The sequence below is a fragment of the Peromyscus leucopus genome, chromosome 9 (genome assembly GCF_004664715.2).
Source record: "Peromyscus leucopus breed LL Stock chromosome 9, UCI_PerLeu_2.1, whole genome shotgun sequence".
Classification (NCBI taxonomy): Eukaryota; Metazoa; Chordata; class Mammalia; order Rodentia; family Cricetidae; genus Peromyscus; species Peromyscus leucopus.
In genome coordinates this window covers 3,253,860-3,274,759 of record NC_051070.1, presented here as the reverse complement: position 1 = coordinate 3,274,759, position 20,900 = coordinate 3,253,860, and the positions used below count along the sequence as shown (strand labels likewise).

The window sequence follows — 20,900 nt, the reverse complement described above, 5'->3', positions numbered from 1 at the left end:
CCCGGAGGTCTGGATGCTCTTGGTCCTTTACGGTGTCATTTATGCTCCACGTGTGGGCGGGTAAAATGGTGCCCACGAGTGCCCGGCGTGGGAACCTGGGGCAGAGGGTGGGGGTGGCGCCGTTCCTAGCCCGCCCGAACCTGATCGATGAGGCCTGTGCACGAGCCCCGCCCACGCCCGCTCTGGTCCCCTGCAGGTCTCTGGTCAGGCGCTCCCCGTCCCTGTGGCTCTCTGGGCACCGCTTACGTTCGACTTGACCTCCAGTGCCTGGCCCTTGTCACTTCATTTCTTAGCTCTTTCCTGTAAGGTGGCCTCAGGCCTGCCTGAGCAAAGGGTGTCGGCGTACAAGCCTCGTTTATTACTCCGTTCCTACCACTAAGTTAGGAGAGACACTGGCATGGTGGTCCAGATGCCGCGCATGCGCCCTAGAGGCTAAACTATCATGGCCAAGGGCAAGCCCACTGCCTCGTGACAAGCGGGTTCCTGTCGTCTCAGTTTCCCCGGCCATAAAGGAGAAAGGCATGCACTCGCCTCTCTCGGGTTTGCTTTGGGGATGAGCGCCTGGGTCGTGCTCATCATACCACTGGGTACATGGAAATGGTCAGTAAACTGCTGCTTTTTCTCTTTGCTGGTTGAGCCCTGAGTTAGGAGTGCCCGCTGAGGCACTGAGGCAGGCACTGAGGCATCTGTGCTGCCCTAGGACTCCAGAGAGGTGTCCACTGCTTCATCATACCACCTGTGTGTAAGGGAGGCCCCTCACCACCCTACCCCCTCTCCCTCTCTGTCATCTGCCCGTCCCCCTCCAGGAATGGCTCTCCTGACTGACTGGGTGGCTCATCGTTTCTGGCTAAGGGCTCTTGGAACAGAAGCCCTGATTTGGGAGTGGTGTCTTGCCCTCTGCCAGGGTCTCTTAGTCCCAAGGATGGAATCAGTTCAATAGCCAATGGGTACAAGTGACCTTTGTGCTGACTGATCTCACAACCCGTGTGTAGGAGGAAAACACTTGTGTCAGACCCGACCAAGGTCCTTCAAACTCAAGTGGAGTTGTTTTGTTGGTTTGAGTTTTGAGACAGGTCTTGCTGTGTCGCTTAGGCTGGCCTCGAATTCACAATCCTACCACAGCCTCCCAAAGGCTGGAATCACGCCCGGGTACAAGAGAAATTCTTCTGGAACTTCATGTACTTGTTCCCAAGAAAAGTATATAGGGATCACGGGAGAGGGGTCCAGCTGGGTGCCCAGAAGGAAGATGTCCACGTGGGTACTTCATTGCTAACAGTGTATTCCTCCTTTGCTGCCCCCAGGGAAGGCCGCTCAAACGCCCACCTCAGAGGAGATTACCAAAGAATCGGGGATGTCATGCTTAAGAACATTCAAGGCATGAAGGTGAGCTGGCTGGGATGGGGGAGGGGGCAGTAGCCCCTTCTGTGGCCGCACACTGCCTGGCCTGTTGACTTGTGAAGAGCGTCAGGGACGATCATACAGTCATCATCCCCATCCCCCCGCATCCCCCCATCCCCCCCGTGCTGCATACTGGCTGTCTGGTTCCAAAGCTCTGCACTGTAGACCAGCAGCAGGTATTTATAGACACCGGTCATTTATGGCCTGAGAAACATCGTACACGGAACTGGACGTTCCATTTTCAGTCAGTTGCTTTGGCTTCCTCTGTGCATGACAAAATCCCAGATGCTAAATGATCTGGGCATTCCAGTCAATTCTGTGTCTTTAAACCCACCAGAGGCAAATCTGTTTTCATCAGCAGTATCTGCAATGAAAGTATATCCAAGAGAGCCAAGGAGTATTGGCCCACGATCCTCTCCTGCAAGTGTCCGAGGCTATTGTCATTGGGCACGTTTAGCAGCACCTGCGATACAAAGGCTTTGATTCATGCTGTTGTCTACTGAGCGCGTCTGTGTTTGCACTTTTAAGAGGTCTTGTTAAATCTCAGCTGCTGGGCATGCCCACAACCTCAAGACCTAATAAGTGTCCCGGGAAGGAATGATCCCTAAGAAGGCAGCCATTCATGCTGCCGCCATGAGTATGTCCAGCCAGCCACTGGTCCAACCATCACTCCGTGGTAAATGGTAGGAAGGCTCTCACAGAACCGGGGGTCCTTCATTCCCACGGTCCATTTGGCTCGGTTGCTGTGTTAGGACGAAGAGCTACTCAAGACATTTCTTATCAACCTCTTGCTGTGGAGCTGGGGTGGTGTGGTGTGTGTATCTGTGGGGGGGTTGTGTGTGTGTGCTGTGTGCCTATGGGAGGTGGGGTGTGTGGTATGCTATGTTATGTGTGGTATGGGAGAGGTGTGGGGGTGGTGTGTCATGTCAGTTTGTGTGTTGCTGGGAAATTGAGCCTAGGGCCCCATAGTTAACAGGAAGCACTCCACTGTCTACTGTGTGACTTTCCCTGTATGACAGACAGCACCTCTGGTTGTCCTGGAACTCACTCTGTGATCGGCCTGTCTCTGCCTCTGAGTACTGAGACTAAAGGCGTGCGCCACCACGGCCCTGCTCTCCCCAGTTTCTTAACCAAAACCAGGATGTAACTTCCTAGGCCCCAAGAATCATTCACTGTCCCACTGTGTACAAAGCACACCATGCTGCAGTGTGGGCAGCATCACTGAGAAGCTGTGGGAGATTTCGAAGTTAGGTGCAAATCCAGCAAAGCAAGAATAGCCTGGCAGATTCCACAGTCGAGTCTTAGCGCTCAGAGGCAGATGCATAGGACTCGGTTGTAGTAATAGACATCTTTGGGAGTCTTTTTAAAATATATTGGGATTTTTCAGTGAAATTTTAAGTTTTAATCCGTGTATAGGGTTCCCACCCACACATCAACACTCATGGTTTCCACTAATCTTAACATTTCTCATTGATATAATGCAGCTAAGGTTGATGACGCAGTATTGCTGTATTATTATTGTCTGAAGCCTCCAGTCCATCCTGGGGATCGCTCATAGTATTGGACATTCTGTGTGTGAAGACAAGCATCTACCATGACAGTATCATACAGAATCATTTTTAAGTAATGCCTTAAAAAAAATACATCAACAGAGCTGGACCTGGTGGCACATGCCTGTGATCCCAGCTGCTCAGGAGGCTGAGGCTGGAAATCCTCAAGTTCAAGACCAGCGTGGGCTATGGTAGCAAGACCCTGCCTAAGCCTGCTGCCTCCCGGCACACCTCTCCATCCCCACACTGATCTCACCACCTTCCTAGTTTATTGTTCTCAGGATGCCCTGCGCTGGGAATGGTCAAGATGTAGCCCATTCCCGCGGTTCCTTGGGCTTCTCATTTCTTCCATGATGTGATTTGATTACATGGTGCTTCCGGTTACTGCCCATCCTAAGATGCCTCTTCTCCTGCCACGTGCATTTTCTCAACCCTTCCCAGTTTTCACTTTTCTGAAAAACAAAAAAATCCAATTCCCTTATTTGGGAGCATAGCCTGCAGGACACTGCCATGGGCCTTGGCTGTGGTGAGGGAGACTTGTCTGGCCCTTCCCCCACCCCAGGGACATCTCCTTGACTTCTGTTCACCAGCTACCATGTGTCCTCCTCATGCCTGATTGCCAAGTACCCCCCCCCCCCGCCCTCCCACCAGAAGCTCCTGTTCTGCCTTCCTCCGTTAACCAGCATGGAAGACCTAAAAATATCCCTTCTTGCCTGTGGTGAGCATCAGCCTGTCTCCTCTTTCTGACATTCTGTGCTCTGCCGGCCTCCTCAGCCTCTCTGGCATTTCAGCACCATGCCAATACCACAGGGTTAACGGCGGCGTGGGACTCTGTGAAAGCAAAGTGAAAACAGATGGGGGAGGGCAGGGCAGTCTTTTTGAGGAGTTGAGTTACCTTTGTTTGCTCGTTTTGTTTTGTTGTCGGTATTCAAGAGTGTTTATGAAGTGGGGGGGGGGGGGGAAGCAGCAGACGATGTCTCAAAACAGCATCCGGGTTCGCAGTGGCGCCTGCTGGGTCTCTCCTGCCGCACTCAGAGCCCAGGCACTAAACTGCATTTGCACGTGCTACGCATGGTCAGCCGGTTGTTTGGCCAGCACACAGGAACACATCCAGATGGAATCCACCACACGTGCCCTCACTGTGTGTGTGCAGCTCTGCACAGTGCTGTCACAAATTGGGGTCCTCTTCATAATGTGACCAGGAGAGCTTGGCCTGTGGTCTCATCCCCATCTGAAAAAAATAAACTGCGGTACAATAATGAACCACAGAGGTCTCTTTTGTTTGAGTCACACTGGTGTGAGCGTGCTGACCAGGACACCCCCCTTCCTCCCGAAGCACCTGGCCGCTCACCTGTGGAAGCACAGCGAGGCCTTGGAGGCCCTGGAGAACTCCATCAAGGGCTCCCGGCGGCTGGAGCATTTCTGCCGAGACTTTGAGCTGCAGAAGGTGTGTTACCTGCCGCTCAACACCTTCCTCCTGCGCCCGCTGCACCGGCTCATGCACTACAAGCAGGTCCTGGAGCGGCTCTGCAAGCACCACCCTCCAAGCCACGCCGACTTCCGGGACTGCCGAGGTAAGGCTGCGTGTGCACACAGCCCACACAACCACAAGTGAACACGGGCGGGGTGCGGCCAGGCTGTGCCCGCTGGGGGTCTCTGTGGTCCATCCGCTGTTGGAGTATTCCAGGTTTCCATGGTGTGATGGTTACATCGTGACCTTCCTATGGGTTAGAGTATCTTTTCTTCCCCGTTTGCACACACCCTCTCCTTTGCACCCAAGGTGGTCAGGGACAAAGAACCCTGGAGAAACTTCCTCCGTAGCCAGCCTGCTCCCAGAGGCCTGCCTCCACCTGCCTAGTTGAGACTTAGTACACCCAGCTCAGGCCTGCTCGAGGAAATAACTGATGGATTCAGGTTGCCTGTTACTTCTGGCGTCAGTCACGGCCTCATGAGTGGCACTATTAGGCGTGGGGGAGCTCCTTTTATAGATGGTAGCAGCCGGGGCCAGAAAGACGAAGAAACCTGTGTGGGATCACAGTGTGGGGAAGCAAGCAGTTTGGAACCCAGACCTAGCACCCTGCTCACACCCACCGCAGCCCCTCTCCTCGTGTTTCCTACCTGAGCTTGCTCGGCTCCTTGCCTGGCAGCGCCCAGCCTCGTACCCGTGCTCTCCCCTTCATCCTCCCACAACTCCAGGAGATCACTGCAGGTTGCTCATTTTGAGGGAAACTGAGGCTTGGGGAAAGGGGCAAGTGTCCCTCAGGAGGTCAGAGCTGGTGTCCCACACATGCTGTCTCACTGAGCTCAGCTGACCCAAGGTATTTCTGTCCCGTGTTCTCTAAAGTCTGTTGAAGTTTGCATGCCCCGGCCTCACCCTCAGTCCCTTCCAAGGCCAGGTCTGGTAACTGAGTCCCCTCAAATATCAAGGTAGGGCTGTGCACAGAGTGGGCCCTGTGGAGGTGAATCCTGGACACATTGTATGGATGTGCGTGTCTACCATCATGCCAAAGCCCTGGTTCTTATCTAAAGTATCATAGGGCCAGGCATGGTGGCACAGGCTGATCTGCATGGGGAGTTCCAGACTACATGTTAAGATTTGTCTCATTTGCACACACAACGTATTAGAAACTCCTTCTGGGTGTTAGGTCATCTGTGCCGTCCTTTTCTACACATATCTTTTTCCTATTCCTTTGCTTAAAAATCCGGGTGTGGGTTGGGGTGTAGCTCAGTTGATAGAACACTTTCCTAGCACATAGGAGGCCCTGGGTTCAGTCTCCAGCACTGCATAAGATCAGGTGTGATGGTGAATGCCTGCAGTCGTAACACTTGAGAGGTTCCAGGCCAGCCTAGGATACTGTCTTAGGATTTCTATTGCTGTTATTGCTGTGAAGAGACACCTTGACCATGGCAACTCTTTTTTTTTCTTTTTATTAGTTAAATATTTTCATTCATTTTACATCCCTACTGCAGTTTCCATGACAACTCTATTAAAGGAAAACATTTGAGGTGGCAGCTCACAGTTCAGAGGTTTGCTCCATCATCATCATGGCAGGGAGCATGGGGGCGTCCAGGCAGTCATGGTACTGGCCACTTCTTGATCGGCAGGCAGCAGGAAGTGGGCTGTCACACTGGGTAAGGGCTGTGCAGAGTGGGCCCTTGGAGGCGGCTCCGAACACATTGTATGAACGTGCGTGTCTACCGTCATGCCAAGGCCCTGGTTCTTGCCTGAAGGGTTACAGCGCCAGGCATCGTGGTACAGGCTGGTCTACATAGCAAGTTCCTGGCCAGCCAGGCTACATGTATCAGGCAGATGTGCTCAGGCAGTATCTTGAGCATATATGAGACCTCAAAGCCCGCCTCCACAGTGACACACTTCCTCCTACAAGGCCACACCTACTCCAACGAGGTCACACCTCCTAATAGTGCCGCTCCCTATGAGGTTAAGGGAAACAATTACATTCAAACTACCACAGATGCACAAGAGCCTGTCTCAAAAAAATCAAACAAACTACACAAAACACCTACATGAGGTGTTCTCCTAAGGCCGTTGGGACCCATACATCCAAAAATAGCTATAATTAGCACTCAACACAAAATCATAGATTTACTTTTCTTTGCTTTTTTAAAAATTTAATTGCACAATTCTGGAGCCCGAGCCTTGTAGATGTCAGCAACATGTAGTAATATCAAAAGGTCGGCCACCCCCGTTCAGGTTCTGGCCCATCCTGTCTTCCATGTACTGGAGACACACAAGGTAGACTGTTCCCTACCCTGAGAGGGGGAGATCCGGGGATGATACGAGAGAGCTGGCAGTGAAATCCACCTAGGGAGCTAAGCCAGAGCTTTCTGAAGAAAGGATGCCCAATCTGAGAGCGGAACTTAACAGAGGAAAGGGTAACGTGTGAAGAGTGCCCAGACGGGCACAGACACAGGCCCAAGGAGACAGGGTTTGTGGGACGCTCCAGAAAGTAGATGTTCTGTGTGGCGTGGCATGGAATGCAGAGGGAGAGGCGAAAGTGAGGCTGAAGCGGAAACCCAGGCCAGACAGGAGTCTGCAAACCCTGCAAGGCCTCGCCTGGGAGCAGAGGAGAGACCTCACGGGGAGGATGCGGGCCTGAGACTTTATCTGGACGATTCTGAGGACTCCTGCCCAGAGGTTTGCTTTTTGAGACAGGGTCTCACTGTAGAGCTGCAGCCGTCCTGGACCTCGCTATGAAAACCAGGCTGGTCTAGAACTCAGATCTACACAAGGACAGTCTCTACTTCCCTAAGCTTGGCATTTCGTGTGCACTACCACACCTGGCTCTGGACACTTTTTAAACAAGCGACTTGACAAAGTAAAGTGAGACGTTGATAACCTGAGGAGGGGGCCGGGGCATGGTGCCGTGAGGTGGCGCGTCTTTGAGAGGAGCTGACTGCTGTTGCCTGCGAACTTGGTGTATGACTCCAGCCTCCTGGGTCCATGGCAACCTTTCATTAGCCCTTCGGGTCAGATCTTCCTCCTAGAGCCTTATCCTCCGCCTGACCCTTGCGTTGGGCGGCTCGCTCTCCCGCCTGATCTCGTGGCACTGGTATTACCAGTCAGTTGTGCCAGCATGAGAAGGCTAAAGGCCCCTCCCAGCTTTGAGGATGTCACCCACAAGGGGAGAGGACTGTGCCACCCTCGACCAACTTGCATTCTGTTTTTCTAGCACTGTTGGGGCTCATTCATCCTTGGCAGTTAAATGGACTTGAGACATAAGGTGGACTTGCTGATGAGGGACTGGGGTACCGACTCCAGTGAAGACAGAGGCTGTGCCCCTGTGCACATAGCACCAGGGGGCCAAGACTCCATCCTTGTCACCTGAGCCTCCTCCCATCCTGCTGACCCCTGGGTTCCCAGTAGGTTATGTCTGAGGACGGAGCAGGCCTGGAGCTTGTCACACTGGCTGAGACAAAGCATCTGTGTGTGACAAGGCCATCCTGGAGCACTGGGCCGAGGGTCCTGTCTGGGCTAACCTGCCGCTGTCTCCCTCCCTCAGCTGCGCTGGCGGAGATCACAGAGATGGTGGCACAGTTGCATGGTACGATGATCAAGATGGAGAACTTCCAGAAGCTGCATGAGCTCAAGAAAGACCTGATTGGCATTGACAATCTTGTGATCCCAGGAAGGGTAAGCTCAAGGTGTTGGAGCAACGCCCGAGGGAGCAGCGGGGGACACCTTGAATGTTCTAGGGTAGCCGTCAGCTCTGGCCTCCTGATTGGTTAATGTGCTTATGTATGTCCCTGCCCTCCCCCGCCCCACACACACTGTAGAGGGTTTAAGAAAGCGCTCATGATTTTTAAATTTATGTCAGTGAAATGGACAATGCCAGAGCAAGGTGACGCGGCTGTGGTCCGATTCTTGCTGTCATCCTTTGCCGCTGTCGCCGGGTCAGAGACGGCGCTCGTGTTCCATATGGCTCATGCCGCTAGACTTTCTTTCCAACCCAGTGGGAACAGAAAGGCAGGAAGTAGCCCAGGGGACACAATCACTCAGTCCTTTGTGTCTCATCTGATTTCTCAGTGGGGTGGCTGGCTGCCTTCACACCTGCCCCAGCCTGCTTCTGATCTGCTGCAAGCTGTCTGAACCTGCAGACAGAGCTCCAGAAAGTTTCTGATCTGCTGCAAGCCTGTCTGAACCTGCAGACAGAGCTCCAGAAAGCCGGGGCCTTTCGGGGTCTCTGACCAGGTCGTGTTGCCTCCTGAAAACTATTTTCTTAGTTGCCTTTTTTTTTTTCTTATTTTTTCCTGGAATATAACTCTTGGTCCTCCTGCCTCCACCTCCTGAGTTCTGGGATTACAGGTTGTGAAGCCGTCACACTCGGCTTTGCCATGACGTGTGTGCGTGTATGGAAGCCAGAGTTCACGTCTGAAGGGCTGGTTCACCTTGGTTATTTTTGTGTTTCTGAGACCGTCTTTCTCTAGCTTGGGCCTGACAGAGCAGGCCAGTCCTGATGGCCTTTGAGCCCCAGGGGTGCCGGTCTCCAGCTCCCCAGCACTGGAATCACAAATGCACACCACCACGCTTGCCTGCTTACATGGATTCTACGGTTCACACTCAGTGTGCACAGCAAGCCCTTTACCAACAGAGGTCCCCTGGCCCCTGCCAGGCAGCTTTTAATCCATGTGACTCAAGACCCATGGGAGAAGCCTTGGGTATTTCTGTTCGCAAACCTAGCCAAGAAAGTGTCTGGGAAGCAAGTGGTGAGAGCCCGTCCGTTCCCCGGGAGGAACAGCCTGAGACCCATTTCAGCTTTCATTCTGCCAGGACTGAGCACACAGCAGCCTGATGTGCAGTCTTTGTAGAATACTTAGGGACGCTCAGTGGACTCAATATAACTTACATTGTGCGAACATTTACAAAACACGTCATACATTATGCTGCCTGGTGCAGAGACCGTTTGCAGTTTCTCATTGTGAGGAGAGCACTGAATTGCAGTATCCTGCTGTGGCTTCAAGATCAGCTCTAGTAGAGGGGTGGAACTTCCTGTGAGGTGAGGATCATATCCTGTCAGTAAGACTGGACGAGAGCCTGTAAAAAATGACACGGAGCACCTATCTCCTTGATTAACCGAGGGGACTAACCGCTCACTTAGTGTAGTGTCACTGGGTACAGTGTGGCCTGAGACGCCCTTGGAAGGCTAGTAGCTGCCTTAGGTAAAAACAATTGACCAAGACCAGGATAAGCATGGATCAGGTGTGCTGAAGTCCACTGCGAAAAGGCAGCGGGTGAGGCCCCCCACCCCAGGGGTGGGGGGCTCTGTGTGGTGGTTAAAAAGAAAGAGGTTAGGTTAGATCTCATCGGGTAGCCTACCTATGTGCGTCTCTTAATCTGGAGAGTTGGGCAGACATCTCCACTTTGCTGAGGAATAGGATTCTTCTTGAGAATGGCAATCTGGGTCACTAGGGGAGGGGACAGACTCCAGATGGTCAGGGGCCTGCCTGCCCATTGTCGCATTCCCCACAGCAGTGTTAGAATACTCTAAGACCAGTGCAGCTGGAGCTTGTTATGACTAACTCTTGGAGACATCAGCCGCCATGCTCGCAGCCCAGCTCACCCCACGGCAGTAACAGCCTTGTCCTGAGCCTGGAGTGGCAGGCACACAGCCGAGCATCACAAGGATTTGTCACAGGGACAGAGCCAGCAAGGGGCTCCTGGGCAACTTTCTTAATCATTTGGTCTGAACATGGGAATAACACTGAGCTTTCAGGCTCCTATATGACGCTAACTGGAATCCAGGCACCAGCTCAGACGCTCACACTCTTAGTAAACTGAGGCTCTGTCTCTGTCTGCTCCACAGGAGTTCATCCGCCTGGGCAGCCTCAGCAAGCTCTCTGGGAAGGGGCTCCAGCAGCGAATGTTCTTTCTGGTGAGTGGGCCAAGCTGTTTGTCCTTGACAGTCCAGAACCATGTTACAGTGGATGAGGAGAATCCAGTGTCTGGGACTTGTCTACTCCCTTGGGAGGACCTGAGAGGTAAGAGGGACCCATTCGGCTCATACACTTCTGCTTGTCCCTCTAGTTCAACGATGTCTTGCTGTACACCAGCCGGGGGCTGACGGCATCTAATCAGTTTAAAGTCCACGGACAGCTTCCACTCTATGGCATGACGGTAAGTGTCCGATGCTGGAGTACCCTCTTCGTGACGATCAGATACTCCAGCCTTCACTAGCAAGGAGGACCCTGGAAATACTACCTCTTCTGCACAGACAGGCCACAGGATGGTCTTTCTAGAATCCAGAGCAAGTTAACTTGAGCTGTGTGGTAGGGATTTGCCTCTCTGTCTCATGGCTGCCCCTAGCTCCCCATTCAGTGAGGACAAATCCATCTTTTCCTCACTAAGGCAGGTTCCACACTACATCCCGGTCAGCAGGTGTCCACAGGGCACCCACCTCTGCATGTGGACCTGGTGCATCCCAACCTTCTCAGAAGGTGGAGAGGAAGTGAAGTAATGCAATAGGTTCCTTGAGTCCCTCCCCGGACTGTAGGAATGGGCTCCTTGGCCTTGAGTCCCGCTGAGCTCTGCCTTTACTGGTCCGGTAGCAGTTTGGTGAGTGTCCACAGATGCAGCAAGTGCCTGGCTTGCTGCTCAGCCGTGACTTGATGAACTCTTCCACAGATTGAGGAGAGCGAAGAGGAATGGGGTGTGCCCCACTGCCTGACCCTCCGGGGCCAACGGCAGTCTATCATCGTGGCCGCCAGGTAACTCCCGAACCTGACTCCTCCTGTTTACCTTTGGCCTTCTGTGGTCTGGAAAGCTGACGTCATCTCTGTCTTCAGTTCCCGATCAGAGATGGAAAAGTGGATGGAGGACATCCAGATGGCCATTGACCTGGCAGAGAAAAGCAATGGACCCACCCCTGAGCTCCTGGCCAGCAGCCCCCCTGACAACAGTAAGTGGTGTGGATGTGGCCATGGCCACGGGGACTGTCCACGGAGGGAGAGGTCACACCAAGTCAGAAGCCCTTAGCAGGCAGGCCTGCCACCTGTGCTGGGATCAATGTTACAGTGGCTGTGAGGGAGCAGGATGGCGTCTCTTCCAGACCAGCACAACCGGGACTTATGGAGGGGGAGCAGGCCACAGGCCCAGGGTCCACCGGCAGGAAGGATTCCCAGCCAGTGTAGGGGATAATGGCAGGGTGCTTTCCACCAGGGAGGCCTCATTAGAATCCTACCCATTGGGCACCTTAGCGGGCCACACTGGGAGTCCCCACCCCCAGCCTTCTCCAGCACTCCAGTGTGAAGGGAAAGCTTGTATCAGAGGGAACAGTATCAATGTCGCCTTTCACGACTTCCTGCAGAGTCCCCGGATGAGGCCACAGCAGCTGACCAGGAGTCAGAGGATGATCTGAGCGCTTCACGGACTTCGCTGGAGCGCCAGGCCCCTCACCGTGGCAACACAATGGTGCATGTGTGCTGGCACCGCAACACCAGTGTCTCCATGGTGGACTTCAGCATCGCTGTGGAGGTACGGGGGGGGCAGAAGGGGCCTAGCTGGCTCTCACCTCCAGCCTTGAGCTTACCAAAGCAGTCTCTGTGCCTGGCCCGAGAGCCCCATCCCGTGAGCATCCAGAGCGGAAGAGCGAGCCTAGGGGTGTGAGCCTGCTGTGACCATCTCCACGGCACACAGGGGCTGCGCTTCCGGTTTTCTGCCCTCGTAAACCTTCCCGTGAGCGTTGGCTCATGTACAGTAGCTAACTTGGAGGTGGGGACCCTTGCTTGCAGGCAGCAGGGAAGAGCTGAGGACCATCCTAGGGAGGCAGTACTCCCACAGATGCAGCCGCTCGGCTCTGGTGTGGCTGCCGCCTTTGGGATGCTGCCAGGGAGCTCTCTTGGCCCCAGATCCCTTCCAGGTAGGATGCTTCACTTTCAGACTTCCTGCCTCTCCTTGAGACCCTGGAGGTACCTGAGCTATTCAAGGGGTAAATACCAATGCCGGGGTTCTGGAGGCACAGGCTGCTCCTCAAGCCCTTCATCCTCATCTGTGTGGTCAGGGGGGTACAGACCACCGTCAATGAAGCTGGCCCAGGCCAGGCCAGCTCAGCCTGTGGCTTACAGCCCAGTTTTTAACACTTCTAAACAGTTGTTACACCCCATCTGGGTGTGTCTCTTGGCCTGTGGGATTATCACACCTGCATCTGACCCCTGGGGGAGTCTGTCGACAAGTACTACTCTCAGAGGCAATAATGATGTGGCTTCAGAAGGCCTGGAACTTTGGCTGTCGTGGTATTCTCCAGCATCTGCCCCTGCCAGGAACGCCCTCCCCCACGGTACACTGCTTCAGTGTGACATCCAAGGCAGGCTGCTTCTGGAGCCACAGACAGCTGGACAGATTTCTTTCCTCTGGACTCACGGCTGCTCTCTCCCTGTCAGATGCAACCCTGGTCCAGGTGTTTGTAGGCGGGATGATGAGGTGACGAAGTAGCTGTGGAAAGTCACAGAGAGGCGGGCGTTGCCTGCAGTCAGTAGAGCCAGTCGGGGCTTTGAGACAGAAGATGTCTTTTCAGGGCTGGGGGACAGTGGGCCTGGAAAGTTCTTGGGATTGAACTGGTCCCTGTGGTTGCTGTAATAACTGTGAACACTGGTTAGAATGCAGGATCATTCTCTTGGGGCTCTGGTGGGGGGTGCAGGTCAAGGTGTGGAGGGGTTGTGTTCTGCCTTGGGGGAAATTTCTCTCTCAGGTTGTATGTGCATCCTATGACCTAGGATGTGTGAGCACATGGCCCTCTCCTAGGGCTTCGTTCAGGCCTCTGCTTACAAGAACGTCACTCGTGTTGGATTACATCCCCAGGCCCTGGAGGTGGGACATTAGACCTGAATTGTTGAACCTGTAATAGAGGCTGATGTCGGAGGACACAGCACTGTCAGTCAGTCCCAGAATGGGGACACGTTAGGGTGCCCACTGCTTCAGAACCAGACCCAAACAGCCGGAGGCTGAGGTGACCCATCCGTATGGACGTGGGGTCTGCTTCAAGAGGAGGGCAGAACACTGTGGCACTTGACAGGCGAGGCCCCGCTGGGAGCTCCGCGGGGCTGGTGACGAGGGACACCCAACGACAAAGCAGCAGCGCTGTTCAGGAAGTGGAGGGCCAGGCAGAGGGGTTTTCGGGGGCCTGTCACGGGGGCAGTAAGACCCGCCACTCCCCCTTCCCTTCCTGCAGGCAGGCAGTGGCAGCCAGATGGATGGTGCTGAAGCTCCTTCCAGATGGGCAGAACTCTTCACTTCTGCGTCTCCTATCAGGTGGAAGGATAGAACTTCTAAGTGTTTCCAAACCGGCTTCTAGCCTCTGGGGTCTCCCTGACACTGGCACTTACAGAAATGGAGTAAAACAGACTTGAGGTTATCGAAAAGGTTTTGTTTTTAAGTATGGCGAGGTCTGGGGCTATCTGCATGTGAGTGCAGCACCCGTGGAAGCCAAGAGGGTGCCGAATCCCCTAAAGCTGGAGTTACATAGGCTGTTGTGATCTACCTGATGTGGGGCTGGGAACCCAGCTCAGGTCCTCTGCAAGAGCGGAATGTTCTCCAAGCTGCTGAGCCCTCTCTGAAGCCGGGTTAAGTTTTTCGAGACAGGGTTTCTCTGTGTAGTTTTGGTGCCTGTCCTGGATCTCGCTCTATAGACCAGGCTGGCCTCGAACTCACAGAGATCCATCCACCTGCCTCTGCCTCCCGAGTGCTGGGATTAAAGGCGTGCACCACTGCTGCCCAGCCGGATATGTTGTTTTTTGAACTGTGCACTGATAGATACAGACTTGCCCATCTAGCCATGTTCGGTGAACTGTGGGTGGTATTATTCCAACTTCTTCTAGTGTCGTCTGCTAATGTCACCTTGACGGAGGGCAAAAATGGACCTGTCTTTGGGAGTTGGTGCGCATGTCTGTGCTGTGTCCTTGCCCGGTTGAATTCTTGGAGAACTGTGGGATTCGAGGATGCCTGAAGGAGAGGCTGAGTGGCTTCCGGGCTTCCCCACCAGGTGGCAGCAGAGAACTGCTCAGGAGGGCCCCCTCAATCCTGGGTCTCCCAGGGAAGAGACCAGGATCCCAGTGAGCTGCCTTCCCCAGCTCACTGGCTGGCCATCCTTGGTATTCTGACTGTGGATGGCTCCCTCTAACCTCTGCTTCCATGGTTGCATGGTGTCCCCCCCCATCACTTTAGGACACCACCCAGGGGTCAGGGCCCTTCCTAACCCCAGTATGACTATTAACTAATTACAATAGCCTCCACCTTACTCCCTAACAGAGTCACATTCGGGGTGACCACTAAGAACTCAACACCTGTAAGAGGGCCTGATTGGTGACAGGTGACAAGAATTCACCATACAATCCGATGACCTCTTGATGCAATGATATGCCTGTTGTGGGAAACCTGTTCTTAGTGCCAGTCTCCAGGACCCACCCACAGGGACGACCTGGACTCTTGAGATGCAGTGGATGACAAGGGTCTGTGTTCCTGATTCCACACTTGTCTTTCAGAACCAGCTGTCTGGGAACTTGCTGAGGAAGTTCAAAAACAGCAATGGATGGCAGAAGCTGTGGGTGGTGTTCACCAACTTCTGCCTGTTCTTCTACAAATCACACCAGGTAAGCGCCCCATAGCCTGAGGTCTGCCTGCTCCAGCAGAGCAGAGTGCCTGGTGAAGCAGGCACAGCGGGAAATGTGGGGTTCCAGGGCCTGCCATGTCTGTTGGAGACCTGCAGCTCCAAGTGACGGTCCATTCCCTCAAAGACGGGCTTCAGAGCAAGCGGCTCCCTTACTAGCTGCTGCTCAGAAGGGGGTGGGGGGCGTTGTTTTCTCTGCCGACTGAATTAAAAGGCAGGAAAGACATTAATCAGAAGTCTTGGGAGTCCCTCTTGGTGTTCTTGAATTTAAGAATGGGCCCAAATGGAAACTTCGGGACAATTTATAGCATTTAAAAGGAAAATCCCCAGGCCCGGGCCAAGGCATCAATCTCACAGCTTCTGGGAGAATGGGAAAGATAAGCTGTCATGGAGGTCAGCCACACAGCTGGGAGGGGAGGGGAGGGAGCTTTGCTAAAGAGCGAGGAAGCCCAAAGCAGTGGGAGGAAGTTTAAAAGTATGCTTGGGCTCTGGCCAGCACCCCAAAGTAGGTTGGTGAGGAAGAGATAGTTGCACCTTTCTGAGTCGGGACTCAGGCAGGCAGACCTCACGGTGGCTCCAGGCACTGCACTGTGGACAGATGCTGGGAAAGAATGTGCACACGTTGTCTTAAGTGGACACGCCTTCCTCAGGGTGGCCTCCTAGCCGGGCGCCACTTATCCTAGCAGACTGGCCCTTAAGGGCAGGGACTCACTAGTGGGGTGATGGCGTATTGGCCAAGACTGGCTTCCTCTGCTCTTATTCCTGACCTCGATTAGCGCAGCAGCACTGGTGAGCACTTCCTCCGAGCCATCTGTATCTTTACAGGACAATCACCCCCTCGCCAGCCTGCCTCTGCTGGGCTACTCACTCACCATCCCCTCGGAATCTGAGAACATTCACAAGGACTATGTGTTTAAGCTGCATTTCAAGTCCCACGTGTACTACTTCAGAGCGGAAAGTGAATACACCTTCGAGAGGTAGGTGCCTCCTGTGTGCACAGCCCAACTGCAGGACTGTGCTTGTGCCCTTCTGACGCCAGGGCTTTTCTCCGGGTTTGTGTGTATTCTGTAGGCCTGCTTCCTATTCCTGGCCTACAGTGTGGCATCAGCAGGAGCAGTCCCAACTCCCTCAGTGATGTCAGTCTTGACCAGGTGTGGTGAGCACACGCCAACATCCTCTGCCATGCGCACATGCCCTCAGGAAGCTGCAGCGGACATATGAAGGGAAGGTGTTGCATAAGCAGTCCTAATGCACCAAGAGGCTGACTGTAGCCAAAGGATCACATGAGTGTTGATGTAGGAGACCCCAGGGCAATGGCCTTCATCTAGCCAGAAGTCAAGAGAGACACAAGCAGCCAGGTTATTGGGTGTGAACTCTGGGCAGTGCATCCCATAGCACCACCAGACGCCCGAAGTCACTGGACTGTAGTTAACCCACTGGGGGCCCCAACGTGCCAGTTCCCCCCTTTGGAACAAGTTCTCTTCTGGCCTTGCTGTTGCTTGTTCCCTCACTGGCCCAAAGCATTTCTAGGTCAACCAGCAGTCTGTAGTAAATGTTCATGAAGGCCAATCAAGCATTCCCTAAGCCTAACTGCTTGCAAACGGGCCAGAAGGTGGCAATTCTCAGTCTAGATCCTCACCTGGAGAGATCCAAGGCACGCAGCCTTGCCACGCCGAATCTTAGAGTAGTGGCCTCCTTCCTCTGCACTCAAGATGTGTGGAGCCAGGTAACTTGGGATAGATCACTCTGAGCATATCCCAGAAGCCTGGGAGCGGGTGCCAGCGACCCTCCACTGTGACAACCAGCAGTGCCCAGACTTGGTGTCCCACAGACAGTGCTCCCCCTATTTATTGCCAAGTGTACCAAATGATGGCCCCATCAAGTGGGACAGGACGGGAATGCAGCCCTATGAGGTCTTTGAAACTCCTCCTGCGAGGTGTGCCGACGGCCCTCAAACTTTGGCCCTCTCCAGTTACAGGGACCCTGTTTGAGGACTGGGCTTGAACAGTAGTGCATTCTTTGATGAGCTCTGGTCTTTCAATCAACGTTAGGGTTGTTCTAAACCAACAGAGGTCTCTACAGTCACCCAAGGTACTTTCATGTCTCCTCCATTTTTCAGGTGGATGGAAGTCATCCGAAGTGCCACCAGCTCGTCCTCCCGGGCCCACATCTTGAGTCACAAAGAATCTCACCTGTATTGATGGCTGGACACACTGGTTGTTCCAGCCAGGGCTGCTTTCTTGGAGGATAGAATGAAGCCTAGCAAAATCCACACGTCTGAACACACTGAAGATCCGCAGTGGCTCCCGCCCCCTCCCTCCACAGGCCTGGCTCCTTGTCCTCCCCAGCACTAATCTCTTTCCCCTCCAGGCCTGGGGGGAGGGCTTGTCTTGCCATCCTCATGGGGGCGCTTTAGCTTGTGCCAGTATTGAGACATTGTCATCGAGTGCCAAATGCCAGTCTTTGCCGCGCAGGCGCACCCCATCCGCTCACCTGGAGACCCAAGTGCGCTTCTTTTCTGAGGGAAGGATTGTGTTCTTCTCACCTGCAGACTGCTATTTTCCAAAATGGGGTTTTCCAGTGTCTACAACACATGGCGCAGTCTTAAGCGAATGAGATCATTTTTGGATTTCATTTTTTTTCCAATCTTTCTACTTTTATAATAATAGGACATTGGTAGGACTCACTTTCTTTGACTAATAAGCGATTTGTGGCACACTCCGTTCCCCCGAAGAGTTTGGCTCCAATGAGACCCTGGTTACCAGACCTATCTCCTTGGTGGAAGTTGACCAAATTGTTTGATTCTTATTTACAAACTGTAGTGGGGTTGTTTGCTGTTAAGAGAAGCAGATCTCCAGTGCAATACCTGGGCGTCACTGTCCTGTGCGTGGTGTGTACATTGGGGGCTCTTAGGCTGTGATGTTTTGCTGTCTGTTTCACACGCATGAGAAGCTGTATGTCGTTGCCCGGGGCCATTTGTGCTGTTCCGTTGCGGGGTATTGAGTGAGCTTCGTTGAGAAGCACTGTATGGTAATGGTACGTAATCCCAGCCCTGGTGATTGGACCCAATTCCTCCTGACGCCATGGTTTGAACCTGCACATTCTCTAGTAGTATCTATCACGCCTGTCTTCAGTCTTTCTCTCTTTATACTCATTCCTTCTGGGCATGGGGTAGACAGGATGACAGTCCACATCCTGTACAGACTCCCCTAGGGACCTGGCTGCCAAACACTACCTGAGCCTCCCGGTGGACAACTGTTTGCCTGTTCTCTAGGGTGACTGGGTGGCTGCCATTCCCTTCATGCATACAGCCCTCTCCAATGCAAGGTGGCCAGATCAGCACAGTCCTCTCCCAGTGCCCGACACCCCAGCAAGGGACATCTTACCTGAGAAACAGACCCACTGATGTCAAGGGGCTGTGGCTGGCATCCCTGACTCACAGATGGATGAGGGGTGAGATGTGTTAATCATTTGCCTTACAATGTACCAGATGGTTCTAAGTACTAACAAAAGGGAATAAAAATACCTCATGCCACAACCCAGCACACGGAAGTCTGAAGGCAAAACCACCACCTTTGTCTTGTCTTTGTGAGCGGGCAGAGGGCGGTCAGGACTGGGTGGACGTGAGAGGGGAAGGGCCCCAGGCATGGCGCTGAGGAAATACAACATTCTGGCACAGTGGTGAGTAAAGCCTTGGCCAGGAAACACACCCAAGTGAGAAGGGGGGTTATGGATCTTCACCATCTGCAGACACTACTGTGAATCATCCAGGGGGACCCCCCACCCCCCCACCAGCACCACAGTGTTGGGAGCAGGCTCCCTCTAAGTCACCAAATTCCTGAGGGGCTGGAGATAAGATGACTTTCTTCAGCACGTAATTCCAGATTGTCTGCTGGTCACGTGGTTCCCATGTGACTGGCACTTCTGGCGCCCACACAGCGGCACAGTGGCTAGAAGAGTCTGGCAGCCCCCCAACACACAAGACACAACCACCACTTCTGAGAGCTTTATTGACCTTGGGTGACAGCGTGCGTGCTCGGGAACTCTGGAGCCCTTCCGCCTGCACTGCAGTTGATAGCAGAAACACAGAAGCCAGGTTTTTTAAGAAATATAATGCATATAAACCAATTCCAGGTTTTGCCCAAGGAAAGTATAAAACACTACATAAAGAACCAAACCAGAACTTTGTTGAGCAACTTGAGAACAAATCGCGGGCTGCTGCTGTGAGGAAACCCACCTACTAGGAAGCCCCGATCTCCCACCCTGCACTGGTGTGTCCACTCACGCAGGGCGTCACCCCATGTAAGCAGTAACTGGAAAAGGCCATCCGTGAGCTGACATGGTGGGCACACCTGTGATCCCAGCACTCAGGAGGCCGAGGATCCTGAGTTCCTGGCCAGCCTGAGCTACAAAACGACAGTGTCTCATGAACCAGACCCGAGTCACCAAGCACTCGGCCTCCTCACTGCTTCACGGCACTCAGACGGGTGCCATCGGCACCGTCAGGCTGTGCCTGTGAGCTGTGAACAGCCTGAGTGCGGCACTGAGGGACTTGTGGGTGATGGCAGGCAGGTGCCCGTGGTGGTTCTGAGATGGGCCCTGCTCTGAATTAAGGACTAGACTGCCAACTAAACGATACATTCATAGATTCTTCTGCTTCTGTGCTGGAAGAGACTAAGGCGATCCACTTTTAAACTGTCAAACCTACACCCCCAAGGAAGTTTCCAATAAACTCCCAAAGAACCATGAGTTGCTTCCGCATGCCTTGTAGTCAGAGGAGCTGCCCAGTCACACCATAAGCACACCACCCTTCACCAGAATCTAGTCCACACAGCAGCGAGTGTTAAAGACCGATGTCAAGCATTGCAAGGAAAGCCCAGAGGGAATGACCCAGCACACAACAAGTCCTGGGCTCATGTCTCAACACTGCAGAAGAAGAAGAAATCAAAAGTCGTATCACTGTCCCTTTGTAAACCGAAGAGCTCTACCCACTGGAGGGACGCTCTTCAAGTCAGCACACTCCACGGACAGACTCACCTGAGTGACTCCTGCAGTAACAGCCTTTGGTTTACGCATCAGGCCTCACACCGGCCAACACACAGCACTCCCACACAGAAATCTCCAGGAAACACAACACGTTCTCCAACTTCACTGTTCAAAGTACCACTCTTGCTATAAAATAACAGCACTGGGGCCAGTGATGGCTCAGCAGTTAGGAACACTGGCTGCCCTTGCAGAGGACCTGCATTCAGTTCCCGGCATCCACGCAGCAGCTCGCAACTACCTATCACTCCAGTCCAAGGGATCCAACACTCTTTCTGGCCTCCAAGGGCACTGCACACATGTGATGCACATGCAGCAAAACACCCATAGACTCAAAAAAAAAAAAAAAATAATCAAACCACAGGAGCAACTGTGGTTCTATTTCCCCTAGCCAAAATGTATCCTTGGTTGAAATAGTTAACCCAACCCAAATCTACTTCTGGTAGATTATCACTAGACCCCATCTAATCTAAATAATCATCTCACAGCCAACACCTCCAGCCTGGGCCTGCCCCTCCTGTAACGAGGATACCACACACCAACAGGAGGCCAAGCAAACGTCCCCAAGTTCACCCAAAGTTCCTGCTCCCAAAACCATCTTCGAGACCTAGCGCTCCAACAAGAGGACAATAATTAGCATCAACAAACGAAACCACAACAGAGATCTGAGAGAGACTGGCGAGAACCGCCCTGAGGACCCGGGCCTTCCTTCCCACCCTGTCAAACAAGAAGACACAGCCTAGCTGACAGCAGCAGCAGACCCCAGCTCCTGGGAGAGGACGGAAACCACCCA

The 20,900-nt window shown here is 53.4% G+C and overlaps 1 protein-coding gene across 3 annotated transcripts in view; it reads left to right on the top strand.

Moving 5' to 3' along the window:
- Window positions 1–18,636, top strand: part of Farp1 (FERM, ARH/RhoGEF and pleckstrin domain protein 1) — a 276,756-nt gene extending 258,120 nt beyond the window's left edge. For all 3 annotated transcript variants that reach the window (XM_028868230.2, XM_028868231.2, XM_028868229.2), the window contains exons 17-27: window positions 1,302–1,383; window positions 4,285–4,522; window positions 7,970–8,100; window positions 10,271–10,339; window positions 10,492–10,581; window positions 11,089–11,171; window positions 11,250–11,362; window positions 11,771–11,937; window positions 14,940–15,047; window positions 15,890–16,041; window positions 17,184–18,636. In XM_028868230.2, coding sequence (XP_028724063.1) covers window positions 1,302–1,383; window positions 4,285–4,522; window positions 7,970–8,100; window positions 10,271–10,339; window positions 10,492–10,581; window positions 11,089–11,171; window positions 11,250–11,362; window positions 11,771–11,937; window positions 14,940–15,047; window positions 15,890–16,041; window positions 17,184–17,265 — 1,315 coding nt within the window. In that variant the 3' untranslated portion in view covers window positions 17,266–18,636. The remainder of the gene's footprint in view (window positions 1–1,301; window positions 1,384–4,284; window positions 4,523–7,969; window positions 8,101–10,270; window positions 10,340–10,491; window positions 10,582–11,088; window positions 11,172–11,249; window positions 11,363–11,770; window positions 11,938–14,939; window positions 15,048–15,889; window positions 16,042–17,183) is intronic.
- Window positions 18,637–20,900: the final 2,264 nt, after the last annotated feature.